The sequence below is a fragment of the Podarcis muralis genome, chromosome 7, assembly GCF_964188315.1.
Source record: "Podarcis muralis chromosome 7, rPodMur119.hap1.1, whole genome shotgun sequence".
In the NCBI taxonomy this organism is placed as follows: Eukaryota; Metazoa; Chordata; class Lepidosauria; order Squamata; family Lacertidae; genus Podarcis; species Podarcis muralis.
This window is the reverse complement of record NC_135661.1, coordinates 1,894,532-1,918,516: the sequence shown is the minus strand read 5'-3', so window position 1 is coordinate 1,918,516 and position 23,985 is coordinate 1,894,532. Positions and strand designations below refer to the sequence as shown.

Here is a 23,985-nt window from a genome sequence, read left to right as displayed (position 1 = left end):
CTCCGACGCGAACGCATCTGCCGTCTGCGGCTCCCCCTCCCCCAGCCTTTCCAGTCCCGGGAAGGTTCTGGGGTGCCTCCCGTTGTTGGCGAAGAACGGCGTGACCCCCGTGGACACGTGCTTCGTGTTGTTGTAGGCGAACTCGGCGAGCGGCAGGTAATCCACCCACGTCGCAGGCTGTTGATTTGCATAACACCTCAAGTACTGCTGCATGATGGCATTGACCTGCTCCGCTTGCCCGTTGGTCTGCGGGTGTCTCGCCGACGCCAGGTTGATCTTGACGTTCAGGAAGCCCATCAGCCTCTGCCAGAAATTCGAGATGAACTGCCGCCCCCGGTCGGACAGAATAGACCGTGGCAGACCGTGAACCTTGAACACGTGGTCTATGAACAGTTTGGCGGTTTGTTCCGCCGTGGCCACCTTCGCACACGGAATGAAATGTGCCATCTTGGAGAACAAGTCCACCACCACCAGCACTGCCGTCTTGCCCCTCGAGCTGGGCAGATCCGTGACAAAGTCCAGGGCCACTCTCTCCCAAGGTTCGACCGGAGTTTGCAGCGGTTCCAACAGTCCGGCCGGCGGTCTAAGCACTGGCTTCGCCCTCTGGCAGGTGTCACACCTCGCCACGTAGTCTGCGACCTCCCCTCTCATTCCAGGCCACCAGAAATCCCTGGCGACTAATTCCACCGTCTTCTCCTTGCCGAAGTGCCCTGCAGTGGGCGCGTCGTGCAGCTGCTGCAGCACCTTGGCGCGAAGTTCGTCTCCCGGCACGTAGATGGCCCCTTTACGGATGAGCAATCCATCTCTTAACTGGAAACCGTCGGCCGCTGCCTTGCCCCTTTGCACCTCTGCCATCTTTGCTTGCGCGAAGGAGTCCCCCTGCAACGCTCGTCGCACCGCCTCCAGATCCACGGTTGCCGCGGCGCACGCCCACACTGTTGGTGCGAAGATGTGCATGGCGGCCGCTGGCGTTGCGTCCTCCAGATACTGTGGCTTGCGAGAGAGAGCGTCCGCCATGATGTTGGTGTCCCCCGGGACATACTCTATTCGGAAGTCGAAGTTCGCAAAGAACTCAGCCCAACGTATCTGCCTTTGGTTCAGGAACTGTGCCGTGCGCCAGTGCTCTAGGTTCTTGTGGTCCGTGCAAACCTGCACCGTGTGCTTGGCGCCGATCAGAAAGTGCCTCCACGCCTTGAACGCTGCATGAATGGCCAGCAACTCCCTGTCCCATATGGTGTAGTTCTGCTCGGACTTGCTGAGCTTCCTGGAGTAAAACGCTCCCGGTCGCCACACCCCCTGCGGGTCTTTCTGCAGCAGGACCGCCCCCACGGCTCTGTCCGAGGCGTCTGTCTCCACCCTCATCGGCTTGCTGGGGTTGACATGAAGCAGCTGCTCTTCCGACGCGAAGAGACGCTTGAGTGCCTGAAAGGACTGTTCCGCCTGCTGTGTCCAAATGAACTTCTTTTTCTTGGAGCTAAGCGTGTCAGTGATGGCCGCCGTCTGCATAGCGAAGCCCTTGATAAACTTGCGATAGAAGTTCGCAAAGCCGACAAACCGTTGGACCTCCTTCCGGTTGCGCGGGCTCTTCCAATCCAACACCGCTCGAATCTTGGCGCTGTCCATGGCGAGCCCCTTGTCAGACAGCTTGTAGCCCAGAAAATCCACCTCCGTCACGTCAAATTGGCACTTCTCCAGCTTGGCGTAGAGCCTATGTTGCTTTAGCCTGTTCAGCACTTCCTTGACGTGTTTGTCATGCTCCTGTTGCGACTCCGAAAAGATCAGGATGTCATCTAAGAAACAGACGCACGTCTTGTAGAGAAGTCCCGCCAACACGTGATGCATGAATGCTTGAAAAACGTGGGAGCCATTTTGCAATCCAAAAGGCATAACTCTATATTCGTAGGTCCCCAGTGGCGTGAACATGGCTGTTTTCCACTCATCTCCCTCCCGCATGCGAATGAGGTTGTACGCCCCTCGCAGGTCCAACTTGGTGAACACTCTGCCCTTCCGCACCTTTGCGAGGAGGTCGTCAATTCGGGGCATGGGGAAGTCCGACGGCTTAGTCACACTGTTCAAGATCCTGTAATCCACTACAAGCCTCTTTTGGGGCGTATCCCGCTTCTTAACGAAGAACACCGGGCTGCCTCCCGCCGCCTCGGACTCTCGGATGAAACCGCGCTCCAAATTATGATCTATGAACTCTTTGAGTTCTTGCAGTTCGTCCTCTGACATGGAATACAGTCTCCCCTTAGGCAGCGCCGCCCCTGGCAGCAGGTCAATCTTGCAGTCATATGGCCTGTGAGGGGGTAGCCTGTCTGCCTCCTTCTCGCAGAAAACTTCCAAAAATTCTGCGTACTTGTGGGGAATCGCTTGCAGCGTGCCTAGCAGCAGCTGTGACTCTTCTTCCTCTCCTTCCTGCCTGGGCACGATGCAGTGTTCAGCACAAAAGGAAGAGCCGAAGGTCAGCTGCCTCTGGTACCAAGCCAGCGTTGGGCTGTGCTTGTCCAGCCAACTCATGCCCAACACAATGGGCGTGTCCGACAATTGAGTGACGTTGAAGCTGATGACTTCTTTGTGATTCCCAAGTTGCATCACCATTGGTGGCGTCTGCTGCACCACTTGCCCCCCTAGCAGCTCCCTGCCATCCACCGTGACAACCTGCAGGGGCAGTGTGGCCGGCAGCAACTGTATAGCATGCTTGTTGACAAAGTCCTGCCCTATAAAGTCCGCATTGCTGCCTGAGTCAATGGTGATTGGCACGTCCATGGTGATGCCATTGGGCAGCTGGAGCGATGCGGTGAGCTTCACCACTGGTTTGGGCGGGAGGGGGTTCACGGGCTGTAAAATCTCTGGGGACTGCATCATTAATACGTCTGGCTGGGCCCCAGTGCCTCTTCCTCCAGCCAGACTGTGTCGTTTCCCTGCTGTGGTTCTCCTTGCTGCGTTGCTGCAGTCGCCATTGCTGAGGCTGCAGTGAGCTTGTGGAGCCTCTGGGGACACTCTTTCGCCATATGCCCTGGCTCCTCACAGACGTAACACTTCCTGTTCCCTCTAGGAGGCTTCGCTTTCACTGCTGCTGGTGCTAGGGCTCTGGTTGCTGACTGAGCCCTGGCACCTCCAACCTCCATCGGTTCAGCTCCTCCTCCTGGCGGAGGCGTGGATTGCGTACGTGCTGCTTCTCTGGGAAAGAAGGAGGAGCCCCTGGCTGGTTCGCGCCCTCCACACCCTTCGTCCCTGCTCCACGGACGTCCTTCCAGTCGTACCCCCACTGCCAGCGCCCTCTGCACGACCTCCTGGGTGGTCCGGGGTCTCTCCCCCCTCGCAATTTCATCTTTCACAGAGCTGTTTAATCCCTCCCAGAAAAGGTCTCTTACAGGAGTCGCATCTCTGTCCCATTCTAGGGCACTGGCCAAGGCGAAAAAGCGGGCATGGTACTGCCGTACGCTGGCCCTTCCCTGCTTCAGTCCATGAATCTGTTGCCGAGCAAGATCCACGTCAATGCTTGATAAAAAACACCCATCCATCGCTTTAATAAAGGCATTCGCATTTTGGAGCACCGGATCGTTATCCCTCCACAAATTGCGCAGCCATGCCCTGGCATCCCCATGCAGATAGGACATGATGAATCCCACTTTCTCCTGCTCATCTCTAAAATCTTTATTCAGCAGTTGCAGTGCACACAGCACGTCTGCTCTAAAATTGGGATACTGTTGCAGGTTCCCATCGAAGTGAGAGACCAGACCGCCTGTGCGTCTCCCCAAACCAATCCCCTCTGGTTTGGGTGTCTGTTGCCCTTGCTTCGTAAGCACTTCCAACCTGACCTGGAGATCCCTGTAGGCGGCAGCTGCGTCCTCCTCTCTCTTCCTGGATGCGAGAGCCTCGGCATTCAGCTGTGACACTGCTTCTCTGAGTTCCGCTATTTGCTGTTCAGCCGTCATGTCGGCTGCCGTTCGTGAGCTCGCTAGTGGGCACCTGCTTCTCTCCTCTCCTCGAGGCTGTATATGCCCACAATTCTGGGAGACGGAGCTTACTGTCAGAGTTGCTTCAAGATCCTAGCTCACAGAGGATCACGCTAGCCAACGGTCATTAAGTCAAAGTCTTTATTGAGTTACAGTTTCCATTCTCAAGCTGCTGCGTGCAACTCTACGTCTAGTAGCTAGATCGGCGAAGCTCCGTCTGAATCTCCGCCCCTTGTACACCAACTTAATATCCTAGCCCTGCTCCACCTTTTCCGCCTGACTGTTCTTCTCTGGGTCCCTCTGCCCCCCTGGGTCTCTTCCTTCCGGGATTCTTCTGACGCTGACCCCCCGGACCCTCCTGTCTCCTTGCGCCGGGCTTTAGGACCCGGCTCTCTTTCCGGGCTGCCTACTGCGCCGCCTTCCTGTGCATTTGAACTTGGCGCGCGCGCCCAACCTTCCACCTTCCGTCTAACCGTCTCTTCGCTCCCAGATGGAGGTGTGGCCACTCCTGACTCGTGCCCTCCCTCCTGTTGTGAGCTGCCAGCGCTTGCCCCCTGGCTCCCTTCCTCTTCCCTGCTCTCTGGCGGTGACGCTGGTCCCGATCTCCAACTGCTCTCCTCTGAGTCCCCTCTGGCTCTATCTTCCTGGGGTGCCCCCCTAAACTCCCCCCTTGCCCTGGCCACTGGTGCTCCTTTCTGTGAATCCTCCGATTCACTGGAAAGACTCGGAGATCTCGGGTCGTCGTCATCACTCATCTTTTCTTCTGCCTCCTCCCCTTCGCTCTCTGTTTCCTCCCCTTCGCTCTCTGTTTCCTCCCTTGCCCTTGCCTCTGCTCCTGAACCCCTGACAACTATAATGTATTGTCTTACTTATTTTATAGTACAATGTATTGTACTATAAAATAAGTAAGACAATATTGTAAATTAAAATTATTATTTTTTCCTTACCTGCACTGATGATAGTCATTGTTTGGGTGGGGGGGCTGTTATTCATTTCCGCAGTCACACAATCAATTAATCAATTAATCAGTCAGTTAGTTCAATAGCTGAACTGGGTTCTACACAATCACAAAAACAAATGAACTGAAAAAGCCTCAATAACAAAAACGCAAAATAAATAGCAAGAACAAAAGCGCCAAACTTAATCCGTTCCAGAAGTCGGTTTGACTTCTGAAATGTCCAAAAACCAAGGCGCATCTTTTGATTGGTGCAGGCGCCCCGGAAACAATAGCAGACAGCCGCATAAGATGTTCGGCTTCCGAGAAACATTTGAAAACCGGAACACTTACTTCCAGGTTTTTGGCGTTTAGGAACCAAGGTGTTTGAGTACCAAGGCGTTTGAGAACCAAGGTACCACTGTACGCCTTTTTCTGGGTAATTCAATCCTCCCGAAAGGAAAGAGCCCCCCTCCCTTTAGTTGTGCCATGCGCTTCCAGGGCTTTTAGTGTCATGGCACTAGCCCATTGGAATGTGTTCCTGCTGAACCACCTGCAGCGCTGGCATTCAGGTGCCCTGCTTAAAACACACCTGGCTTTTCCTGAAATTGAGCTGTGTGGATGTATCGGTCTGACCTACCCTTTTGTGATCCATTTTGTGCTTCTTTTACGAACGTATTTTGTATCGTGGATTTTATGCTCTTTACCATCATGAGGTAGGTAAACAGGGTGAGCAGGTAAGTAGCTTAGGTAGGTAGGCAGGTTGATAGATAGATGATCAATTGATTAGGAAGGCAAATAAGAGTAGGTAGGTAGATTAGGCAGGCAGGCAGATAGACATAGAGATACATAGATATATAATAGAAAATATATTTTAATGATGGTGGCATTGAATAATAATAATAATATTTATTACGGCCATAGGCCCATACAAGTAAAAACAACACATAAATAACAGCTTGTGTACGTGGGAAGAAAAAAAAAAAAAAAACAGCCGCTAAAACACCACAATAACACTAAAATACTATAAAATAGAATGGCATACTACGCCTTTGTTAGCTTGTAGTGCTCCTTGGCGTCGCTTTTGGGTAAGGACAGCGACCAGGAACCTTGCCACTTTCAGGGTCGTATGAGTATCCTTATCCTGCAAGATTTGGGCAAGGTGGAATTTTGGTGGGGTACCCTCTAGATTCTGTATGATTGATCCCAACAAATTTGCCCGTGGCACATTGAACAGGGGGCAAGTGAACATGATGTGCTGGAGCGACTCCGGCGTCTCCTTATCGCATTCGCACGTGGCGGGAGCTTGGCCCTTTGAGAATCTATGTCTCAGGACGTTGGAGGGAAAAACGTTGAACCTCGCTTTGGTGAAGGCCAGTCTATGGGCAACAGTCGAAAGGGAGGAGAGGTATGATGGAACGCAGTAAGTTAAAGTGATACCAATGTTCTGGGGCGAACAAACACCTCCCCCCAGCATATAGTTTCGCTGTAGATCGATGTCATCCAGTCTTTGGCGGATCAGTCTTTGAGCAGTAATTTGGTCTAGTTTTAGGGAATCTGAAGGAGAGATTCCGTAACTCAGGAGTTTGGCATGAATTCTACTAGTCCAAAGGCTAGAGAATTCATCTCGCCATAAGCATTGGACAAGGTAGTGGTTTGGTAATCTATGCCACAATGATAACCAATAATTGAAGACTTGCTTCCACAGGCAAGTTTCTAAGGATGCGATCTTCAGTTCTAGTCGCATGGCTGCGTTACTTACGCACAGGGGGAGCATTAGGAGCCGACGCAGGAATTGATTTTGCAGTGTCTCAAGAGGAGCAAGGTCTGTCATCACGGCCCAAAGCGGGGCAGCATAGGCCAGCACGGCAACCACTTTTGCCTTGAACACCTTTAGGGCCGAGGGAACATGCAAAGCTCCATCCGAAAAAAAGAATCGGAGGAGCGCATATGACAGAGTTTTAGCCTTGTTAAGTAGGTGTTGAATTTGAGCTTTCCACCCCAAATTGTGTTGAAAAATAACTCCTAGGTATTGAAATTTTAGGACTTGCTCAATTTTTGCTCCGCCAAGCTTCCATTCGTATAATCTCCGGCTTCTGGAGAAAATCAGGATCTTGGATTTAGCATGGTTGATGGTTAATTGGTTGAGTTGACAATACGTGGCAAAGATCTTCAAAGCTCTGGTTAGTCCAACACGTGTATAAGATAGAATTACCGCGTCGTCCGCATATAAAAGGAGAGGGCAGCGGTAGTCCGCAAGTCTAGGCGCGTGTGTACTTGGAGATGAGTTAACTAGGGATGCTCGCATGTCGCTGATGAATAGGTTGAATAGACAGGGAGCCAATATACATCCTTGGCGCACTCCCTTGTTTATTGGTATCGAATTAGTGAGGTCGCCCGCAGGAGTAAGTCTCACTCTAGCAAGGTTACCTTCGTGGAGCTGACTTATAAGCCATAGGAGTCTTCTATCAATGCCCTGTTTCGCAAGTTTCTCCCATAGAATATTTCTAGGAACGCTGTCAAAGGCTGCCTTTAGGTCTAAGAAGGCAGCGCAGAGGTAGCCCCGGGGGGGAGAGGAGTACTTTCGTGCCAGATGGTAAAGAACTATCGCATGATCGGTTGTAGAGCGTTTAATTCTGAACCCTGCTTGTTCGTGGCCAATCTGATTAGTCTCATCTACCCATCGCAGTAGTTTAGTCAGCAAAAAGCTGGCATAAATTTTCCCTATGATCGAAAGGAGGCTGATGTTACGGTAGTTTTCCGGCTCCATTGGAGAACCTTTTTTATGAATTGGTACTATAATGGCCTCCTTCCATATTTTGGGGATGAGGCCAGAAGCGTTGATTGCATCGAAGGTTTTGGCCAAGATGCCAGCCCACCATTTTGGGTGTAGTTTAATGGCTTCAGCAGGGATCAGATCGGGCCCTGGGGCTTTACCCGGTTTCAGCTGAGCTATTAGCTTGGCTATTTCGTCAGGATCAGTGGAGGGCCAAATAGGTAGGTGGGTAAACAGATGCGTCAGGTGGTCGGAGGGAGCATCTGCCTGTGAGAAGCATTTCTTCAGGAACAGTTCCCATGTCGGTGCAGGGATGACTGCCCTTGGGTATTTCCTCACCCTTCTGTTGATCAAAGACCAGAATTCCCTGGATCTGTGTGATTTTGAAGCAGTAATCAAAGCCTGCCATCGATTGTGTTGCCACTCACGTTTGGCAATTTTCTGCGTGCGTTTGTAAACTAGCTTGGCTTGTGCATAACTAGCTGGCAGAGTAACTGCATCAGAGGTCTTATATACATTATATATAGCACGGAGGCGCTGTCTTGCTTGTTTACACTGAGAATTATACCAGGGGGCACCGTAAGTATATTCATTTCGATTTAATGTTTTGGGTGGTAGCCTGAAGAAGGACGTAAGATCAGTCGTATGATGGTGGAAGCATTTCAGCACTATGCTATGCTCGTCTGCGGCAGAGCCTATGTTGGGATGGGGCCCGAGGATTACTTTTTGAAAGAATTCCTGGTACCTTTGAGTCTGGGTCTCCGACCATTTGATTCCTCTTACTTGGAGAGATTCGTTGGTTACCATCTGGGTCGCATGTCTATGAGCCTCCGACTGCCAGTTCAGGGAGAGCTTGGCTACAAGGGGCAGATGATCACTAGATTGTATATTCTCGATCTTAAAGGTGGAAATACACTTAAGTAGATCCCTGGAGACCAACAGGTAATCGAGGACGCTGTTTGATTTAACGCTCAGGTGGGTAAAATCCCCAGGAATGTCAGGGAGACATGTGCCATTTAAAGGGACCAGATTTAAGCGGATGGCCATTTGATAGAGGAGTACTCCAGCCTCATTTGCTCTGTGGTCTTTAGAAGTTCTCCTCATGATATGTTCCAGATCATAATTATCAAGGTTTGGAGTAACCCACCATTTGGCTTTGGTCAGCGAGTCCCAGTTTGCTGCTGTGCGGGCGTTGAAATCGCCACCTATTATGGCCGGGGTATTAGGAAACTTAACGTAGCATGAGAGCAGATGCTCTTCTAGCGAGCCCCATTTAGAGCCCAGTTCGGGGGAAGAACCCCCAGGTGGCAAGTAGACATTTGTAACTAGAAGTGAGATCTTTTCCCCCGCAATGAGCCCGGTAAGGGCGTAAGGAGGCAAGGCCTGCACTAGGGTAAGTTTAGAATGAAGGTTGAGGGAGATGCCTATTATTAGGCCCCCTTTAGGGCGGCCTCCTTTCAGGGAGGGGCAGGCAGGGAGTTCTAGAAGCTCAAAGCCATTTAGGACAATTTTCTCTACTTCCCACGATTCTTGGAACAAGATGATATGAAACAGGTTAATATACTCCAAGAATTCTGGATCAAGTTTTTTCCCCCTCCAGCCCGCAATGTTCCAGCTGAGGACTGATAGGGGGGAGTTCCTGTTGTGTCCAATTCGCTGTCATTTCAGGGAGAGATGTGTGTCCTTAGGGGGCAGGGCAGACCCCACAAAAAAGTCAGTTATTTTACTTTGCACGGCTGGCACCTGCTGAGGGTACCTTGTCTTGAAGTTGGTAGTGAGGTGTTCTGACTGGTGTAACAGGACGGGTCTCCTGCTGGCTGACCCAAGGGCGGACACTTCAGTGGGAAACTCCACAGGATTTGCTGAGACTGCCCCACCGCGAGGTCTAAAGATCGCCGATGAGACCATTTGATTTATATGTCCGGTCGGGTCTTCAATCAAATCCGGGCCATTTTTTGATGTAGGTGGAACACTCCCCTGGCCTGATGCTAGCGAAGATACTGGGGATGCTTGGGGTACTGGTACCGTTTGTATGTCGGGTCTATGCCGCTCAGGGGAATATGAGGACTCCAGTTCCGGCATTGATGGATTAGTTGGTAAGGAATTGTTTTGGTGGACGGAACTCTGGGCTACACTCTTCAGCGGGGAACTCTTGGAGGGCGAGTCAAAGTTCATCAAGAGTGGAGATGAGGGGCCTACTTGTGAGACAAAACCTGGGTCTGCCAAGCATCTGTGGGCTTTGCCCTCAAGTGGGGGAGGCATGGGTTTAGGAACTGGACTAAGGTAAGGAAGACTTCCTGCTTCTTTAAAACACGGCTCCGAAGAGCTGGCAGGATTATCCAGAGAAGTGAGCAGGACTTTTCCGTTCTTCTGGACATGTATGAGCTGATGATTAAGTACTTCTAGTCTATCAATTATTTCTTGTTGTTCCCTCGGTGGGAGGTCGCCAAAGGTGGCTAAAAGCTCTCTTTCCTCCGGCGGGGTCAGAAGATTACTTGCACCAGTGAGTTTCTTTAGAGCTCGTGGGGGCGTAGAGTAAGTCCGGTTTCGGTGCGGATGGATGTCCTCCGGGAGAGGAGGCTCGATGTCCCGAGGTACTCCCGACCTCTCCGACAGAGTCCGCTCCTTGCCGTGACCGGCGAGTAGAAGGGGGTGGATCTTACTATCCATAAAAACTCTTGTTGGGGTGATATCGTACCTAGCCAAGAGTGATTTCTGCCTGATGATAGCTGAAGGGATCCTTGGAGAGTAAAACGCAAGCATCACTTTCTGTGGCCTGAAGTGCTGGTTCAAAGGTAATACTGCAATGAGATCACATTGTGTGGTTTCTATGTTTAGGAGATTGCTTAGATGCTTTTTGACCCCATCCAGAGTGAGCCACTTTGCTGACCCTGCCCCAATGTTTAGGCAGATTTTCTTAGGTTGCAGGGATAATGCTTGATGTTTCAGTGCAGGATTTGGTCTATATTTAGGAATCACACTTCCTTTTTTGGTTGAGGGTAAGGTTCTCCGGAACTTCAATTCCCCCATATCTACAGATGGCTTAGGCTTTAACCAGAGGTTATCAATTTTCTGTTCGAGGTTACATAGCTGGGAGGATAGCACATCAATCTTCTTGAATATGCAATTTAGGGTTCTGACCACAAGATGGAGATGTTCATGTTGTTCTTGTCTTGCGCAGTCCTCGGTTCCGGTGACCTGTACCACCTTCAGTGGGACACTCCTTCCTCCTCCATTTGTAGTTTTAATCTGAGGTGAAAATAATTCCTCTGGTGTTGACGTTGCTTCTGGGGACATTAGAGGGTAGAAACGGTTCTGGGTTTTCACCCTATAGCAGTGTTCTGTGGGGTCACTCCATTTGCCAGACACGGGGGGGTCGGTTTTTGTTTGTTTGGCTCTTGGGGAGGGCAGAGCCTCGTCACAGTCTCTTAGGCGTTTGCCTTGACCCATCGTTATGAGTCGTTTAAAATGAGTCGTTTAAAATGGATCGTTAAAAATAGCAGTGGTTAAAAGGTAATGAAAAGTAATAGAAGTAGCAATACAGCTGAATGTGAGCTGGCGGGAGACCAGTGAGTCGAAGGCTGCTTCCGAGGCTGCCGGAGAATACAATTATCTGCTCATTAAAGCTGATTTACGATGCAGGCTTCACAGTTATCAGCAATGTGAACTCCTAGCATGGACTCCAACACCCTGGTACAATCTTCAGCAAAAACTTGAAAGGCTGGGAGCCACAACACAAATTTAAGGAGGATTCAAGATGAGCTCCGGTAAATGCGTCTTACCTCATCGCCATCTTGGAGACGCCCCCTTTTGTGGCGAAATTTGTGCAAATAAATAGATAAGCAAGGCAGCTGTGAATGGGCCACTGACATGGGCCACTCAGTCCGCAACTGGGAAGCTGCCCTCGCCCACCATCCAGGCCGATATGGGCCCTGCCAGCCGTGCACCCAGCAGCCTGCATTCGGGATGGTGGTGCCCATGGTGACACTGCCCTCTTCTCCTTTCAGGTTTTCAGACTCCTGCTTCCTCGACACAGACGGGCAGGCCACCTGCGATGCCTGCGCCCCAGGCTACACCGGACGTCGCTGCGAAAAGTGAGTGGGCTCCTTGTTGTAGTTTCAAATTGTATGTTGGAGCTGCTGGGAGTTGGAGTCCAGTAGTTTCTTGAGAACCACAAGTTCTCCATCCCTGAACTGGACCGTCACTTGCCTTCACTGGCCCCAGCTGCCATCATCCCTGAATATAGGCCAGGCTGGCTAGTCTTGTTGGGAGCTGGAGTCTAGCAATTTCTGGAGAACCACAAGCTCTCCATCCCTGAACTGGACCGTCACTTGCCTTCACTGCCCCTGGCTACCTCCATCACCACTTCGCCATTTTGAAACACAGGGATCAGTTGGGGAGTCTTAACAACATCTGGAGGGCTATAGGATCCCCATCCCTGACCGTCACTTGCCTTCACTGCCCACTCCATTGCCAGTCTGCCACCTTTTAATGCTTGAATGAGAGAGATGTGGCCCTCCAGATGTTATGGGACTCCAACTCCCATCATCACCCCTCACCTTTGGCCATGTTGGCTGCTGTGGCTGATGGGAGTTGGGAGTCCCATAAGATCTGGAAGGACACAGATGTTCCCCATCCCTGAACTAGGCCATCACTTGCCTTTACTGCACATGACTACCTCCATCATAACTTTACCTTGTATTTAAAATACAGGACCTCACGTCTTCCATATGCTAGTAAGCTACAACTACTGCCGTCATCCCTGACCATTGGGCATGCTGTCTGTTGGGGCTGATGGGAGTTAGAGTCCAGCAACATTGGGGAGGGGGGCAGAGATGTTTCCTACCCTTGGCCACAAAGTGATTTCTGGGGGACGCTGACCCCCATCAGGAGGATAAACTTCCAACTTAACATATTTCCCCCCCTAGATGTGCTCCTGGCTTCAAAGGAGACCCCATCCAGCCACGAGGAAAATGTGTGAGGATTGGTGAGTACAACCTTTGAACACACGCAATTCAGGTTTGACTCCAGAGTCACACTGTTAGAGCAAAAGCTGCGAAAACTCAGCATCGGATAACTGCCGGCTGTCTCTGGTACTAGATCTATTGAAATGAAGGGACATGGCTAACTTAGCCCATTCATTTCGGTGGGTCTACTCTGAGTAGGACTCTGTTGAGAACAACCTGCTGAAACTTCCTTCTGAGTATGCCTGAATAGGATTGTGCCATGGAGCAGAGAGGGAGAAATTGGCTAATGGAGATTGCGGACTGCCCCCCCCCCCCACCAAAGAGAAGAGCAATGCGCCTGTTGTTTTCCATTCGCAACCTGTCCTAGAATCATAGGAATTTTTGAGTTGGAAGGGATCCATGGGTCATCTAGTCCAACCCCCTGCAATGCAGGAATCTCAGCTCAAGCACCCATGTCCTGATGAAGTTTCTTCTGCTAATGAGGGCGCAGGCCGGTCAGGACGAGCTTTCAGGCCTTCTCAGGGGAACCTCGTCCAGAGTCAGACCCTTGCTCCATCCTGCTCAGTACTCCCAACTCTGACTGGCAGCAGCAGCAGCTCTCCAGGGTTTGAGGCAGGGAGTCTCTCTCAACCCTACCGGGAGATGAAACCTGGGACCTTCTGCATGCAAAGCAGATGCAATGCTGCCGAGCTGCAGTCTTTTTAAAAATTGAAAATAAAGCAAGTTTTTTTGAGAGATAAAATCGAGATATGGAAAATATCGATGAGAGATGAGAGGCAGGACTGAGGTTTGGATATGCTTCGAGGTTCAGACTGTGGGAAGCCTTAAAATCAAAATTACAATTTGGAAGACAATTTGATTTTTTTTAATTTTATTTTTTTATTTTTATTGGATTATGATTTGATATGTTAGTTGGAAGTTTTTTATTGGAAAAATTAATAAACGCTCTAACAAGAAAGATAGAAAAGAAAATTAAGCAAGTTTCTAGTCCTCATTGTTCCGAATCAAGGGCTGGTTTAAGGAGGAACATAGGAAGCAGCTTTATGCCCTTGGCTCCTGGCTTAAGAGCTGGCTTAACAATAGGCATTATGTGCATTTATATGTATTTTAATGAACTGTTTAATGAACTGAACAGAGTGAAAGGTTATGAGTCATGGGGGTGCAGAGATCGTTTGAATAAACTTAGTGCCTAGATTATATTTTCAGTTGCTATTTTGCTAACGCTTTTAATATCGTTTTGTAGATTCTAAATGCCGCATTGATTTGTTAATCACATGACTTGCCGTAATTGTGAGGTTTGGCTTATTTTTTTAGTTGCTGTTTTGTTCAGTTTCTTAAAGATTGAAACTGTTTCGCCGATAAATTGTGATTTATTTCATATGACGTGTGTTGCATTCACGATGCGCTAGTATGTTTTGTTATGTTAGGGTTATTTATGTTATGGGTGTAAGCCTCTTTGAGATTCATTTGAATCAATCAATCAACCTTCAGCTAGGTTTGAGGCCAAACATGAATGTGGGAACCACATTGTCACATTCAATCTAAGTTTAATAGCGCTACCATCTTGCCGCGTCTCACAACTCTGAAGCGTTGGCCTGCTTCGCTCTCCCTACCTGGTACACATAAGCCAATATTTCACGTATTGCTGGCCAAATGTTTGAACGTTTCTTTCTCTATCTGATTTCCAGGATTCCCCCCTAGTCCTGAAGTTGATACTCCACTAGAGGGCAAGTCGTCATCGCTATTACATTTGCGTTTTCTTATCCTTCCCCCCTCCAATCCTCACTGTCTTTTTCTTTTTAAAAAAAGAGTTTTTATTTGATTTTACAGCTTCATTCACAATTGTAATCACAAATAATAAGAATTACACAAGATTCTTCTGAAACTCAAGACTTCTCCCCTCTGTGGGTTCTTTGAGTAACTTTTTAAAACTGCATATTATAAGTCCGTCTAATTTACAATCCTCCATCGTATCTAAAATCTATGTAGCGTTGCAAGAGTTATTTAAAACCTGCCAAAGAGTTCAAGTGTTTACAGTGGTCTTTCAAATATAATATAAATTTGTCCCATTCTTTATTGAAGTTTTGACCTTCCTGGTTTCTGATTTTCTCAGTTAAACTTGCCACTTCTGCATAGTCCAATAATTTCATCAGCCAGTCCACCCTGATAGGAATTTTGTCGTCTTTCGAACCCTGGGCTAGAAGCATCCTTGCAGCTGTTGTAGCATACATCAACCATATTTTCAGTTCCTTTGGTAGCTCTGCACCTACAATTCCTAACAAAAAGGCTTCTGGTCTTTTAACAAATGTTATTTTAAACATTTTTTTCAATTCATTGTATATCGTTTCCTGGAATTCCTTTATTACTTTACAGTTCCACCACATACGATAAAAGGTGCCTCCCTTTTCCTTACATTTCCAACAAACATTTGAACTTGTCCTGTACATTTTTGTTAATTTACTCAGAGTTAAATACCAGCGATGCATCATTTCCATATAATTTTCTTTTAATGTATAACACGCCGTGAATTTCAAATCCTCTCTGCATAATTTTCCCCGTGCTGCAAACTGTACGTTTTACCCAAAGTCTCCTGCCCATTGAATCATAACCGATTTAACTTCTTCATCTTTAGTAAACCATTCCAACACTTTCTCATTTCCTATAACTGTCACCACCTCCTTTCTTTCACACGGAATTGCAGAGCTGGAGAGGGACCTTCAAGAGTCATCTAGTCTGACCTGCTTCAAGGAGAGTCCAGCTCCTCTGTCACCCACCTGATTGCTCCTTGCACCCTGTCTCTTTGCCTTCCTCCTTGCACTTCTTCAGCTCTTCCAGATTCTCTTCTCAGACGTTTCTACCCCCTTTCTCACCTTCTTTTGCTTCCTTTTGCCTGCTGGTTTTGCCATTCTACCCTGACCGGCTGAGCTTTCCGAGGTCTTTGCGCAGTCCTGCCTAGAGACACTCAGGATTGAACCTGCGGCCTTTTGCATGCAAAGCTCTGCCGCATGAAAATTCTAGTCCTCCTGCTTCTGCGCGTCGGGATGATTTAAGCATAAATACAAGGAAGCTCCTCTGGACTGACTTAGACCTTACGCTGGGTTTTAGCTAGGCCATGGTGGAAAAAAGACATTTTCCTGCCTGGGTTTGTCTTTCTCAACCTCTCTTTACTCCTTGTGTAGGGCAGAGCACCATCGAGTGCGACAAGAGAGGGAGCAGCGAAGCGTCAGATGGTGCTTGCCAATGCAAGGTAAGCTGGGCCACAGCTTGGAGGTGCAGCAGCCAAGACTCCCCTGGGTTAGGCGTGGCAAAATGAGACAAAACGGCGAAACTTGAAATCCCCTCGTTCACCTTTTGCGAATGGGAAGGCCCCAGATCTGTGGAGTCTACGGTTGGGTTTTTGCCATGATAAATGAATTCATAAATTAAATTTCAAGAGGAGCTCTGATAATAATAATGATAATGATAATAATAATTTATTATTTGTACCCCGCCCATCTGGCTGGGTTTCCCCAGCCACTCTGGGCAGCTTCCACAAAGACCAAAAGTACACTAAGATGTCATACATTAAAAGCTTCCCTGAACAGGGCTGCCTTAAGATGTCTTCTGAATGTCAGGTAGTTGCTTATCTCTTTGACATCTGGTGGGAGGGCGTTCCACAGGGCGGGTGCCACTACTGAGAAGGCCCTCTGCCTGGTTCCCTGTAGCTTTGCTTCTCACAATGAGGGAACCGCCAGAAGGCCCTCGGCGCTGGACCTCAGAGTCCGGGCAGAACGATGGGGGTGGAGATGCTCCTTCAGGTCTACTGGGCCAAGGACATCTGCCCAGCCGCTGAGCTTCTGTTCTCAGCATGAGATTATTTCAGAAGTACAGTGGAACCTTGGTTCTCGACCGTAATCCGTTCCGGGAGTCCATTCAACTCCTGAAACTTTTTGAAAACCAAGGTGCGGCTTCCGATTGGCTGCAGGAGCTTCCTACACTCAATCGGAAGCTGCTTCGGACGTTTGGCTTCCGAAAAAGTTTGCAAACCGGGACACTTACTTCTGGGTTTGTGACGTTCGGGAGCCAATTTGTTTGGGAGTCAAGCCATTCGGGAAGCAAGGTACAGCAGGAATCAAGGAGTAACACAAAGCTCCCAGACTCCTTTTTCCCCCCCTGAGAAGAAGCATTGATGTCACCTGCCAGACCGCCTGGGTCATTGACAGTCTCCCTTTGCCTTGGTGGGCAAAGGAGGCGATGACAAGGCTTTTAAGTTGTACTCTTTTGTGACATATTAGCATGGCCTAGAATGTGACCCTCAGCTGAGCTGAACAGATTTATTATGCTATGGATTGCTGACATTTGGTGAGTCTATGAGATCCATCTCCTTTTCTCGTCCTTCTGCTGCAACGTCCTAGTAGCATTCCCAGCGCAAGGAAGGATTGGACTCTGATTAATAAAATACACACGAGGCTTGATCAGCAAGACTCTGGGAGGAGTGCGTATAATAATTCCTGTCCACCCCTTGGCCCAGGTCATTTTATTCACAAAAGAACTTTTCACACAGTGTTCATAAGAACCAATCAGATTTCCTCTGAGCATTTCAAAAAAACCCATGTGGGACAAAGTCAGATCAGAAGAAATCCTCTTAACTACAAAGAAACTATTTCCTACTTGAGCATGCATACGTAGTTCAGAGTAAATAAAATAGGAAACAAGGAGGAATGTTTTTAGGAAACCCCGGAGATCATAAACAGCAGTAAACAGGAGAGGAAGGACAGGTAGTATTTACCATCTCCTTGTCAACTCTCTTCCTGGCCCTAAGATTAACAAAACCAAGGAAAGGTACATCAGAGAAGCTACCTACTGTCTTTATGACCCAGGATGCCTGGTGAACAACTGGCCTGTGTTTAGAATGCTGATAAGTGCCTGTCAGGCATAGAGAAAGAAAATGGACAGTAGAGAAAATGGGCAGAGATGCAGAGGCTTGTGGGATCAGAAATTATTGTCAATGAATCAAACCCAGTCAACGCAATACTTTCATCGCGGACACAATGCCTTGCTCCATATTTCATAATTCCTCATAGTAATCCCACCTGATCACTACAGCCCTCTCCTCCTCCTCCTCCTCCTTCTCTTTCTCCCTAGCCCAACGTCATGGGACAGTCGTGCAACGAATGTGCTACGGGCTCGTTCCACCTGAGCCACGCAAACCCCGAAGGCTGCCTGCGCTGCTTCTGCATGGGGGTCTCGCGCCAGTGCTCCAGCTCCTCGTGGAACAGGGACCAGGTACTGCCCCCTGGGGCCGGGAAGGCGGGTCCTGCTATGTGCGAGGCTGGAAGCATCCTTCCCTATGCAAACTCGGACCACAGACCCTGCTAGGAGGGTCCTTCTCCACCCCCACCCCTCCTATATACATACCCATTACAAAGTACCGTATTTTTCGTTCTATAAGACGCACCAGATCACAAGACGCACCTAGTTTTTGGAGGAGGAAAACAAGAAAAAAAATATTCTGAATCACAGAAGCAAGAACAGCAAAAGGGATCGCTGCGCAGCAAAAGCAGGAATCCCTCTTGCTGTTCTGGCTTCTGGGATAGCTGCGCAGCCTGCATTCGCTCCATAAGATGCATACACATTGCCCCTTACTTTTTGGGAGGGGAAAATTGAGTCTTATAGAGCAAAAAATACGGTATATATTTATAATATACAGTGGTACCTCAGGTTTTGAACAGGATCTGTTCCGGAGGCCCATTCGCAACATAAAAAGAGTGCAACCTGCAGCGGCGTGTCTGTGCACGTGCGGGTTACGATTTGGCGCTTGTGCGCATGCGCGAAGCGTGATTTGGCGCCGCTGTGCATGTGTGAGCAGCGAAACCCGGAAGTAACCCTTTCCGGTACTTCCGGGTCACCGCGGGACGTAACCTGAAAAAATGTAACATGAAGCAAATGTAGCATGAGGTATGACTGTACAGTCGTACCTCGGATCCCGAACGTCTTGTGAGTTGAACGTTTTGGCTCCCGAACGCCGCAAACCCGGAAGTGAGTGTTCTGGTTTGTGAACGTTCTTTGGAACCTGAACGTCCGGCACGGCTTCCCATTGGCTGCAGGAGGTATGACTGTATTAGCCTTTAAAATCTGTTGTCTCAATAGATGTCCCATCAATATATGCATCTGACAGCTTCTCTCCTTGCGCTCTAGGTGCGAGTGGGGTCTGAGGACGCTGAGAGGGCACAGTTCAGCCTCTCCAACTCGGCCGGCTCCCGGACGATCAGCGAGGGCATCCGCTTCACCGGCGCCTCAGAGCTCACTTTCTCCTCCTTCCACACTCTGCCGCGTGACATTTACTACTGGGTGCTGCCGGAGCGCTTCAGGGGAGACAAGGTGCCACTCTCAGGGGTGCTTCCGCCGTAATTCCTGCATCGCAGGGGGTTGGACTATAGAGGACCCTTGCGGGGAATCTCCCAAACCTGTGTGTGATTTCAGGACAAGGAAAGGTTTGATTTGAGGCTGAAGGAGGCACTCGCAGGGCAGAAAACGGGTCATCCCAAGTCAGGCATTTGGTCTGCCTGGCACAGAACCGTCTACTGTGGCCTCAACCACTGAGCCTCTTGGGCTTTACGATCGGAAGGTCGGTGGTTCGAATCCCCATGACGGAGTGAGCTCCCATTGCTCTGTTCCTGCCAAGCTTGTAGTTCGAAAGCACACCATTGCAATTAGATAAATAGCTACTGCTGTGGCGGGAAGGTAAACAGTGTTTCCATGCCCTCTGGTTTCTGTCACGGTGTCCTATTGTGCCGGAAGCGGTTTAGTCCTGCTGGCCGCATGACCCGGAAAGCTGTCTGTGGACAAACGCAGCTGCCTTGCCCTGAAAGTGAGATGAGGGCCGTGTTATAAGAAAAAAACCTGCTCTTTTCCCCCTTATGGGGTACCCAAGAGCCCATATAGAGTCCTCTTTTTAGGTTCTCTATTGGTAGGAGAAAATAACAGAGGCCAACCAGAGAATATTGAGAAGCAAGGCAGCTAGTAAGCCTGATCTTTATTAAACATGTTGCAACAGGGTGCTCCCCCCACACGCGGGGGGAGAAGACCTCAAGCACAGGCGTGCAAGCCCTTATATAGACTTTTTAAATTGCCCACCTTCAAACTCCAGACCAACCCCAGAAACATCATACATACATCACAGAAGGGGTGTAGCCCAGGACCCCCCCCCCAAAAAAAACATCATATATACATCACAGAAGGGGTGGTCTAAAACAGAACCCTGAGTGTGTTGTTTATCTCCTGTCTGGAAAGTTAAAGGTAAAGGGACCCCTGACAGTTAAGTCTAGTCGCGGACGACTCTGGAGTTGCGGCGCTCATCTCGCTTTACTGGCCGAGGGAGCCGGTGTACAGCTTCTGGGTCATGTAGCAGCATGACTAAGCCGCTTCTGGCGAACCAGAGTAGCGCACGGAAACGCTGTTTACCTTCCCACCGGAGCGGTACTTATTTATCTACTTGCACTTTGAGGTGCTTTCGAACTGCTAGGTGGGCAGGAGCTGGGACCGAGCAACGGGAGAGCTCACGTCGCAGGGATTCGAACCACCGACCTTCTGATTGGCAAGCCCTAGGCTCAGTGGTTTAGATCACAGTGCCAGCCATTATTTGGGTTTTGGCCACTCTTTTGTTGTTATAACTACTTAATTCCTGAATCTAGGTCACAGGCTCACACCCTGTTCATGTCTTGAATGTGCCCTTAAGACAGGATGTGTGAGCACAGGATTTGTGAGCAAAGAGACAATGGGGAGATTTCCCATTTTGACCTTGCAGAGAAACATTTGAGGTCAATTTGTTCAGGACCTTTTCTGTGGGGTTTCAGACATGTAGTTTATATGTACAGTTATGGACATTTTTTTTTTAAAAAAATATGACCTTAACATTCTTATAACAGCCGCAACCCCATAGTTGCCTTTGACTGGACTCAACCGTTCAGGGGTCTTTTACATTTACCTTTACCCTGCCTGGCAGCAGCACTCCATGATCTTTCCCAGACCTGCCTGAAGATGTTGCCAGGCATTCACCTGGGACATTCTGCCCACAGTGGAGATGCTCTACCAATAAGCTGTGGTCATTCTCCTAAAGTCCTATTTATTTCATAGTTCATGCCATTTGACTGTTAAAATGAAACATAGCCCAAACATCAAAGTGGTTTCTAGTCCTCATGATTCTGACTAAAGATTCTAATCCTTATTGGTCTGACTAAAGAGTTGATTTGAATGGAAACATGGGAAGTTGCTATTATTTACTATGATTTTAAAGTACATACAGATCCTGGTGGTTTTTTTACTATGGTCTTCAGAGCGAACTGTTTGGAACATCTAGCTCAGGACTGTTAACTGGCAACAGCTCTCTGGGATTTTGGGGCTAGGGAGGCATTACCTGCTGCCAGAATTTGAACCCAGGACCTAGTAGAGCCGAAGCAGGTGCTCTACTCACTGAGCTATACAGCCTCTTCCCCAATGAATGGCCTGTGGTGGCCTGTCCTTCGCTGGAGGTTTTTAAGCAGAAATTGGTGTGCCATTTGTCGGCGATGCTTTAGCTGAGGGTTGGGCTAGATGAGCCTTGGGGGTCCCCTTCCAAACTCTGTGGTTCTGCGGAATGGCTCTGACGCTGCCCCTCTGTGCCTCTCTCTCCAGGTGACCTCCTACGGCGGAGAACTGCGCTACACCATCACCCATGACACCTTCCCTGGCTCCCCGGCGCTGCGTGGCCAACCTGATGTTCTGCTGCAGGGGAACGAGATCTTCCTGGAGCATGTTGCTGAAACGAGTCCCCTGCCTGGCTCGCCCACTACGTTCACCGTGCCCTTCCGGGAGGTGAGGCATATAGCGCTTCGGGCTCCTTGGTCGGCGGGTGGACGTGCAGCCCTAGAAGGAGCCAGGCCTTTGGTCCATCTTGCTCAGTATTGCCTGCACTGACTGGCAGCAGCTCTCCAGGATTTCAGGCAGTGGGTGTCTGAGCTTTAAAGCCCTAAAGGGCCTCGGTCCAGTATACCTGAAGGAGCGTCTACACCCCCATTGTTCTGCCCGGACACTGAGGTCCAGTGCCGAGGGCCTTCTGGTGGTTCCCTTGCTGTGAGGAGCCAAGTTACAGGGAACCAGGCAGAGGGCCTTCTCGGTAGTGGCACCTGCCCTGTGGAACGCCCTCCCTTCAGATGTGAAGGAAATAAGCAGCTATCTTCTCTTTAAAAGACATCTGAAGGCAGCCCTGTTTAGGGAAGTTTTTAATGTTTGATGTTTTATCGTGTTTTTAATACAGTGGTACCTCGGGTTACATACGTTTCAGGTTACATACTCTTCAGGTTACAGACTCCGCTAACCCAGAAATAGTACCTTGGGTTAAGAACTTTGCTTCAGGATAAGAACAGAAATCGTGCTCCGGCGGTGCAGCTGCAGCAGGAGGCCCCATTAGCTAAAGTGGTGCTTCAGGTTAAGAACAGTTTCAGGTTAAGAACGTTCCTCCAGAACGAATTAAGTACGTAACCAGAGGTACCACTGTATTCTGTTGGGAGCCGCCCAGAGACCCAGCCACATGGGCCGGGTATAAATTATTATTATTATTATTATTATTATCATCATCATCATCATCATCATCATCATCATCATCATCATCATCATACTTGGAGATGCTGCCACCAGGGATTGCTCCTGGAACCTTCTGCATGCAAAGCAGGTGATCTACCACTGAACTGAAGCCCTAGTCTAAGTAAGGGTTTAGTCCTCATGGCCCTTCCCCATCATTTTGTCACGAGAATTCCTGGCCAGCCTGGAATGAGTGTTTTAGTTCCTAGTGAAAGCTATAGAACCTTCTGACAGCTGTCCCTGGTTCCTCAGAGGACCCTATTTTTTCTGCACCCAGGAAAGGACTTCACTGACTTAGTGAGGTGGCAGCTTTGCAAATAAAATGGTACCTTGGTTCTCAAACTTAATCTGTTCCAAAACCAAAGCGTTCCAAAACCAAGGCACACTTTCCCATAGAAAGTAATGCAGAATGGATTAATCTGTTCCAGACTTTTAAAAACAACCTCTGAAACAGCCATTTAACATGAATTTTACTTTCTAACGAGACCACTGATCCATAAAATGAAAGCAATAATTAATGTACTGTACTATAAAATAAATAAGACAGTATTGTAGATGATAAAAATGAAAATTAAATTTTTTCTTACCTGCACCAATGATAGTCATTGTTTGGATGGGGGGCTTTTATCCATTTCCACAGTCACACAATCAATCAATCAATCAATCAATCAATCACTAGCTGAACTGGGTTCCACACAGTCACAAAAACAAGTGAACCGAAAAAGCCTCAAAAACAAAAATGTAAAATAATTAGCAAGTACAAAAGCGCCAAACTTAATCTGCTCCGGAAGTCGGCTTGACTTCCGAAATGTTTGAAACCAAGGTGCAGCTTTTGATTGGTGCAGGTGCCCCGGAAACAATAGCCGACAGCTGCATCGGATGTCCGGCTTCCGAAAAACATTCGGAAACCAGGACACTTCTGGGTTTTTGGCGTTTGGGAGCCAAGGCGTTTGAGAACCAAGGTACCACTGTATGAGGAAGCACAAACCTCACCCTCCTGCTGCCATTCCTTTCAGCAAGCCTGGCGCCGTGCAGATGGCCAGAAAGCCACCCGTGAGCACCTCCTGATGGCCCTGGCTGACATTGACGTTTTCATGATCCGAGCCTCCTACTCTGACCGGCAGGCGGAGAGCAGGTAAAAAGGGGTCTGTGTCCCTGACCAGCAAATGGGACCAATGGGGAATGATGCTGGTCTGCGCCAGATAGGAGCTGGGAGCCCAGGGGATTCTGGGAAGGCCAGCTTCTGGGGACTAGGTAGGGTGGAAGGATCCATGGGTGGTAGAAGGTTGGTGAGTGGGAAAGATATATTTTGAAGATTCGCAGAAGATTGGAACAAATATGCAAACTATTTGAAGAGCAATTGTAATCAACAAATTACACTAGTGGGACTACAAGAAGCTTTGTAAGGAGGAATATATGAAATATCGCAAAGAAGATAAAGATGAAAGATATTAGTTATGATACTTAAATGTAATAGTGAAAGTAAAACATGTAAACTAAGTGGAAAAGATGGGAAAAATTTCAGATGTGATTGACGAAAGTCTAAAAAACTGTATAAGATATAAAAGTATGTTTTATAATTGTTGAAAATGATATGTTTATATATAGATATAGGTATAGATGTAGATGTAGATATAGATTTATATATAGTGGCGACTTAATAGGTGTGGTTTTTTGTGGTTAAAATGTCTTGGTATTTTAGTATAAACTTACATTTCTAACCCAAAAGGCTTCCATGGGGATCACAGAATT

At 48.7% G+C, this 23,985-nt stretch overlaps 1 protein-coding gene across 1 annotated transcript in view; it reads left to right on the top strand.

Moving 5' to 3' along the window:
* LOC144328287 (basement membrane-specific heparan sulfate proteoglycan core protein-like) overlaps positions 1-23,985 on the top strand; it is a gene marked incomplete at its 5' end in the record, with an annotated part of 161,477 nt that overhangs the window by 38,087 nt on the left and 99,405 nt on the right. Inside the window, 8 exons of the mRNA XM_077930933.1 lie at positions 11,677-11,763; positions 12,598-12,656; positions 14,325-14,363; positions 15,816-15,883; positions 17,761-17,901; positions 18,814-18,996; positions 21,289-21,468; positions 23,250-23,368. Of these exons, the coding sequence (XP_077787059.1) occupies positions 11,677-11,763; positions 12,598-12,656; positions 14,325-14,363; positions 15,816-15,883; positions 17,761-17,901; positions 18,814-18,996; positions 21,289-21,468; positions 23,250-23,368 (876 nt within the window). The remainder of the gene's footprint in view (positions 1-11,676; positions 11,764-12,597; positions 12,657-14,324; positions 14,364-15,815; positions 15,884-17,760; positions 17,902-18,813; positions 18,997-21,288; positions 21,469-23,249; positions 23,369-23,985) is intronic.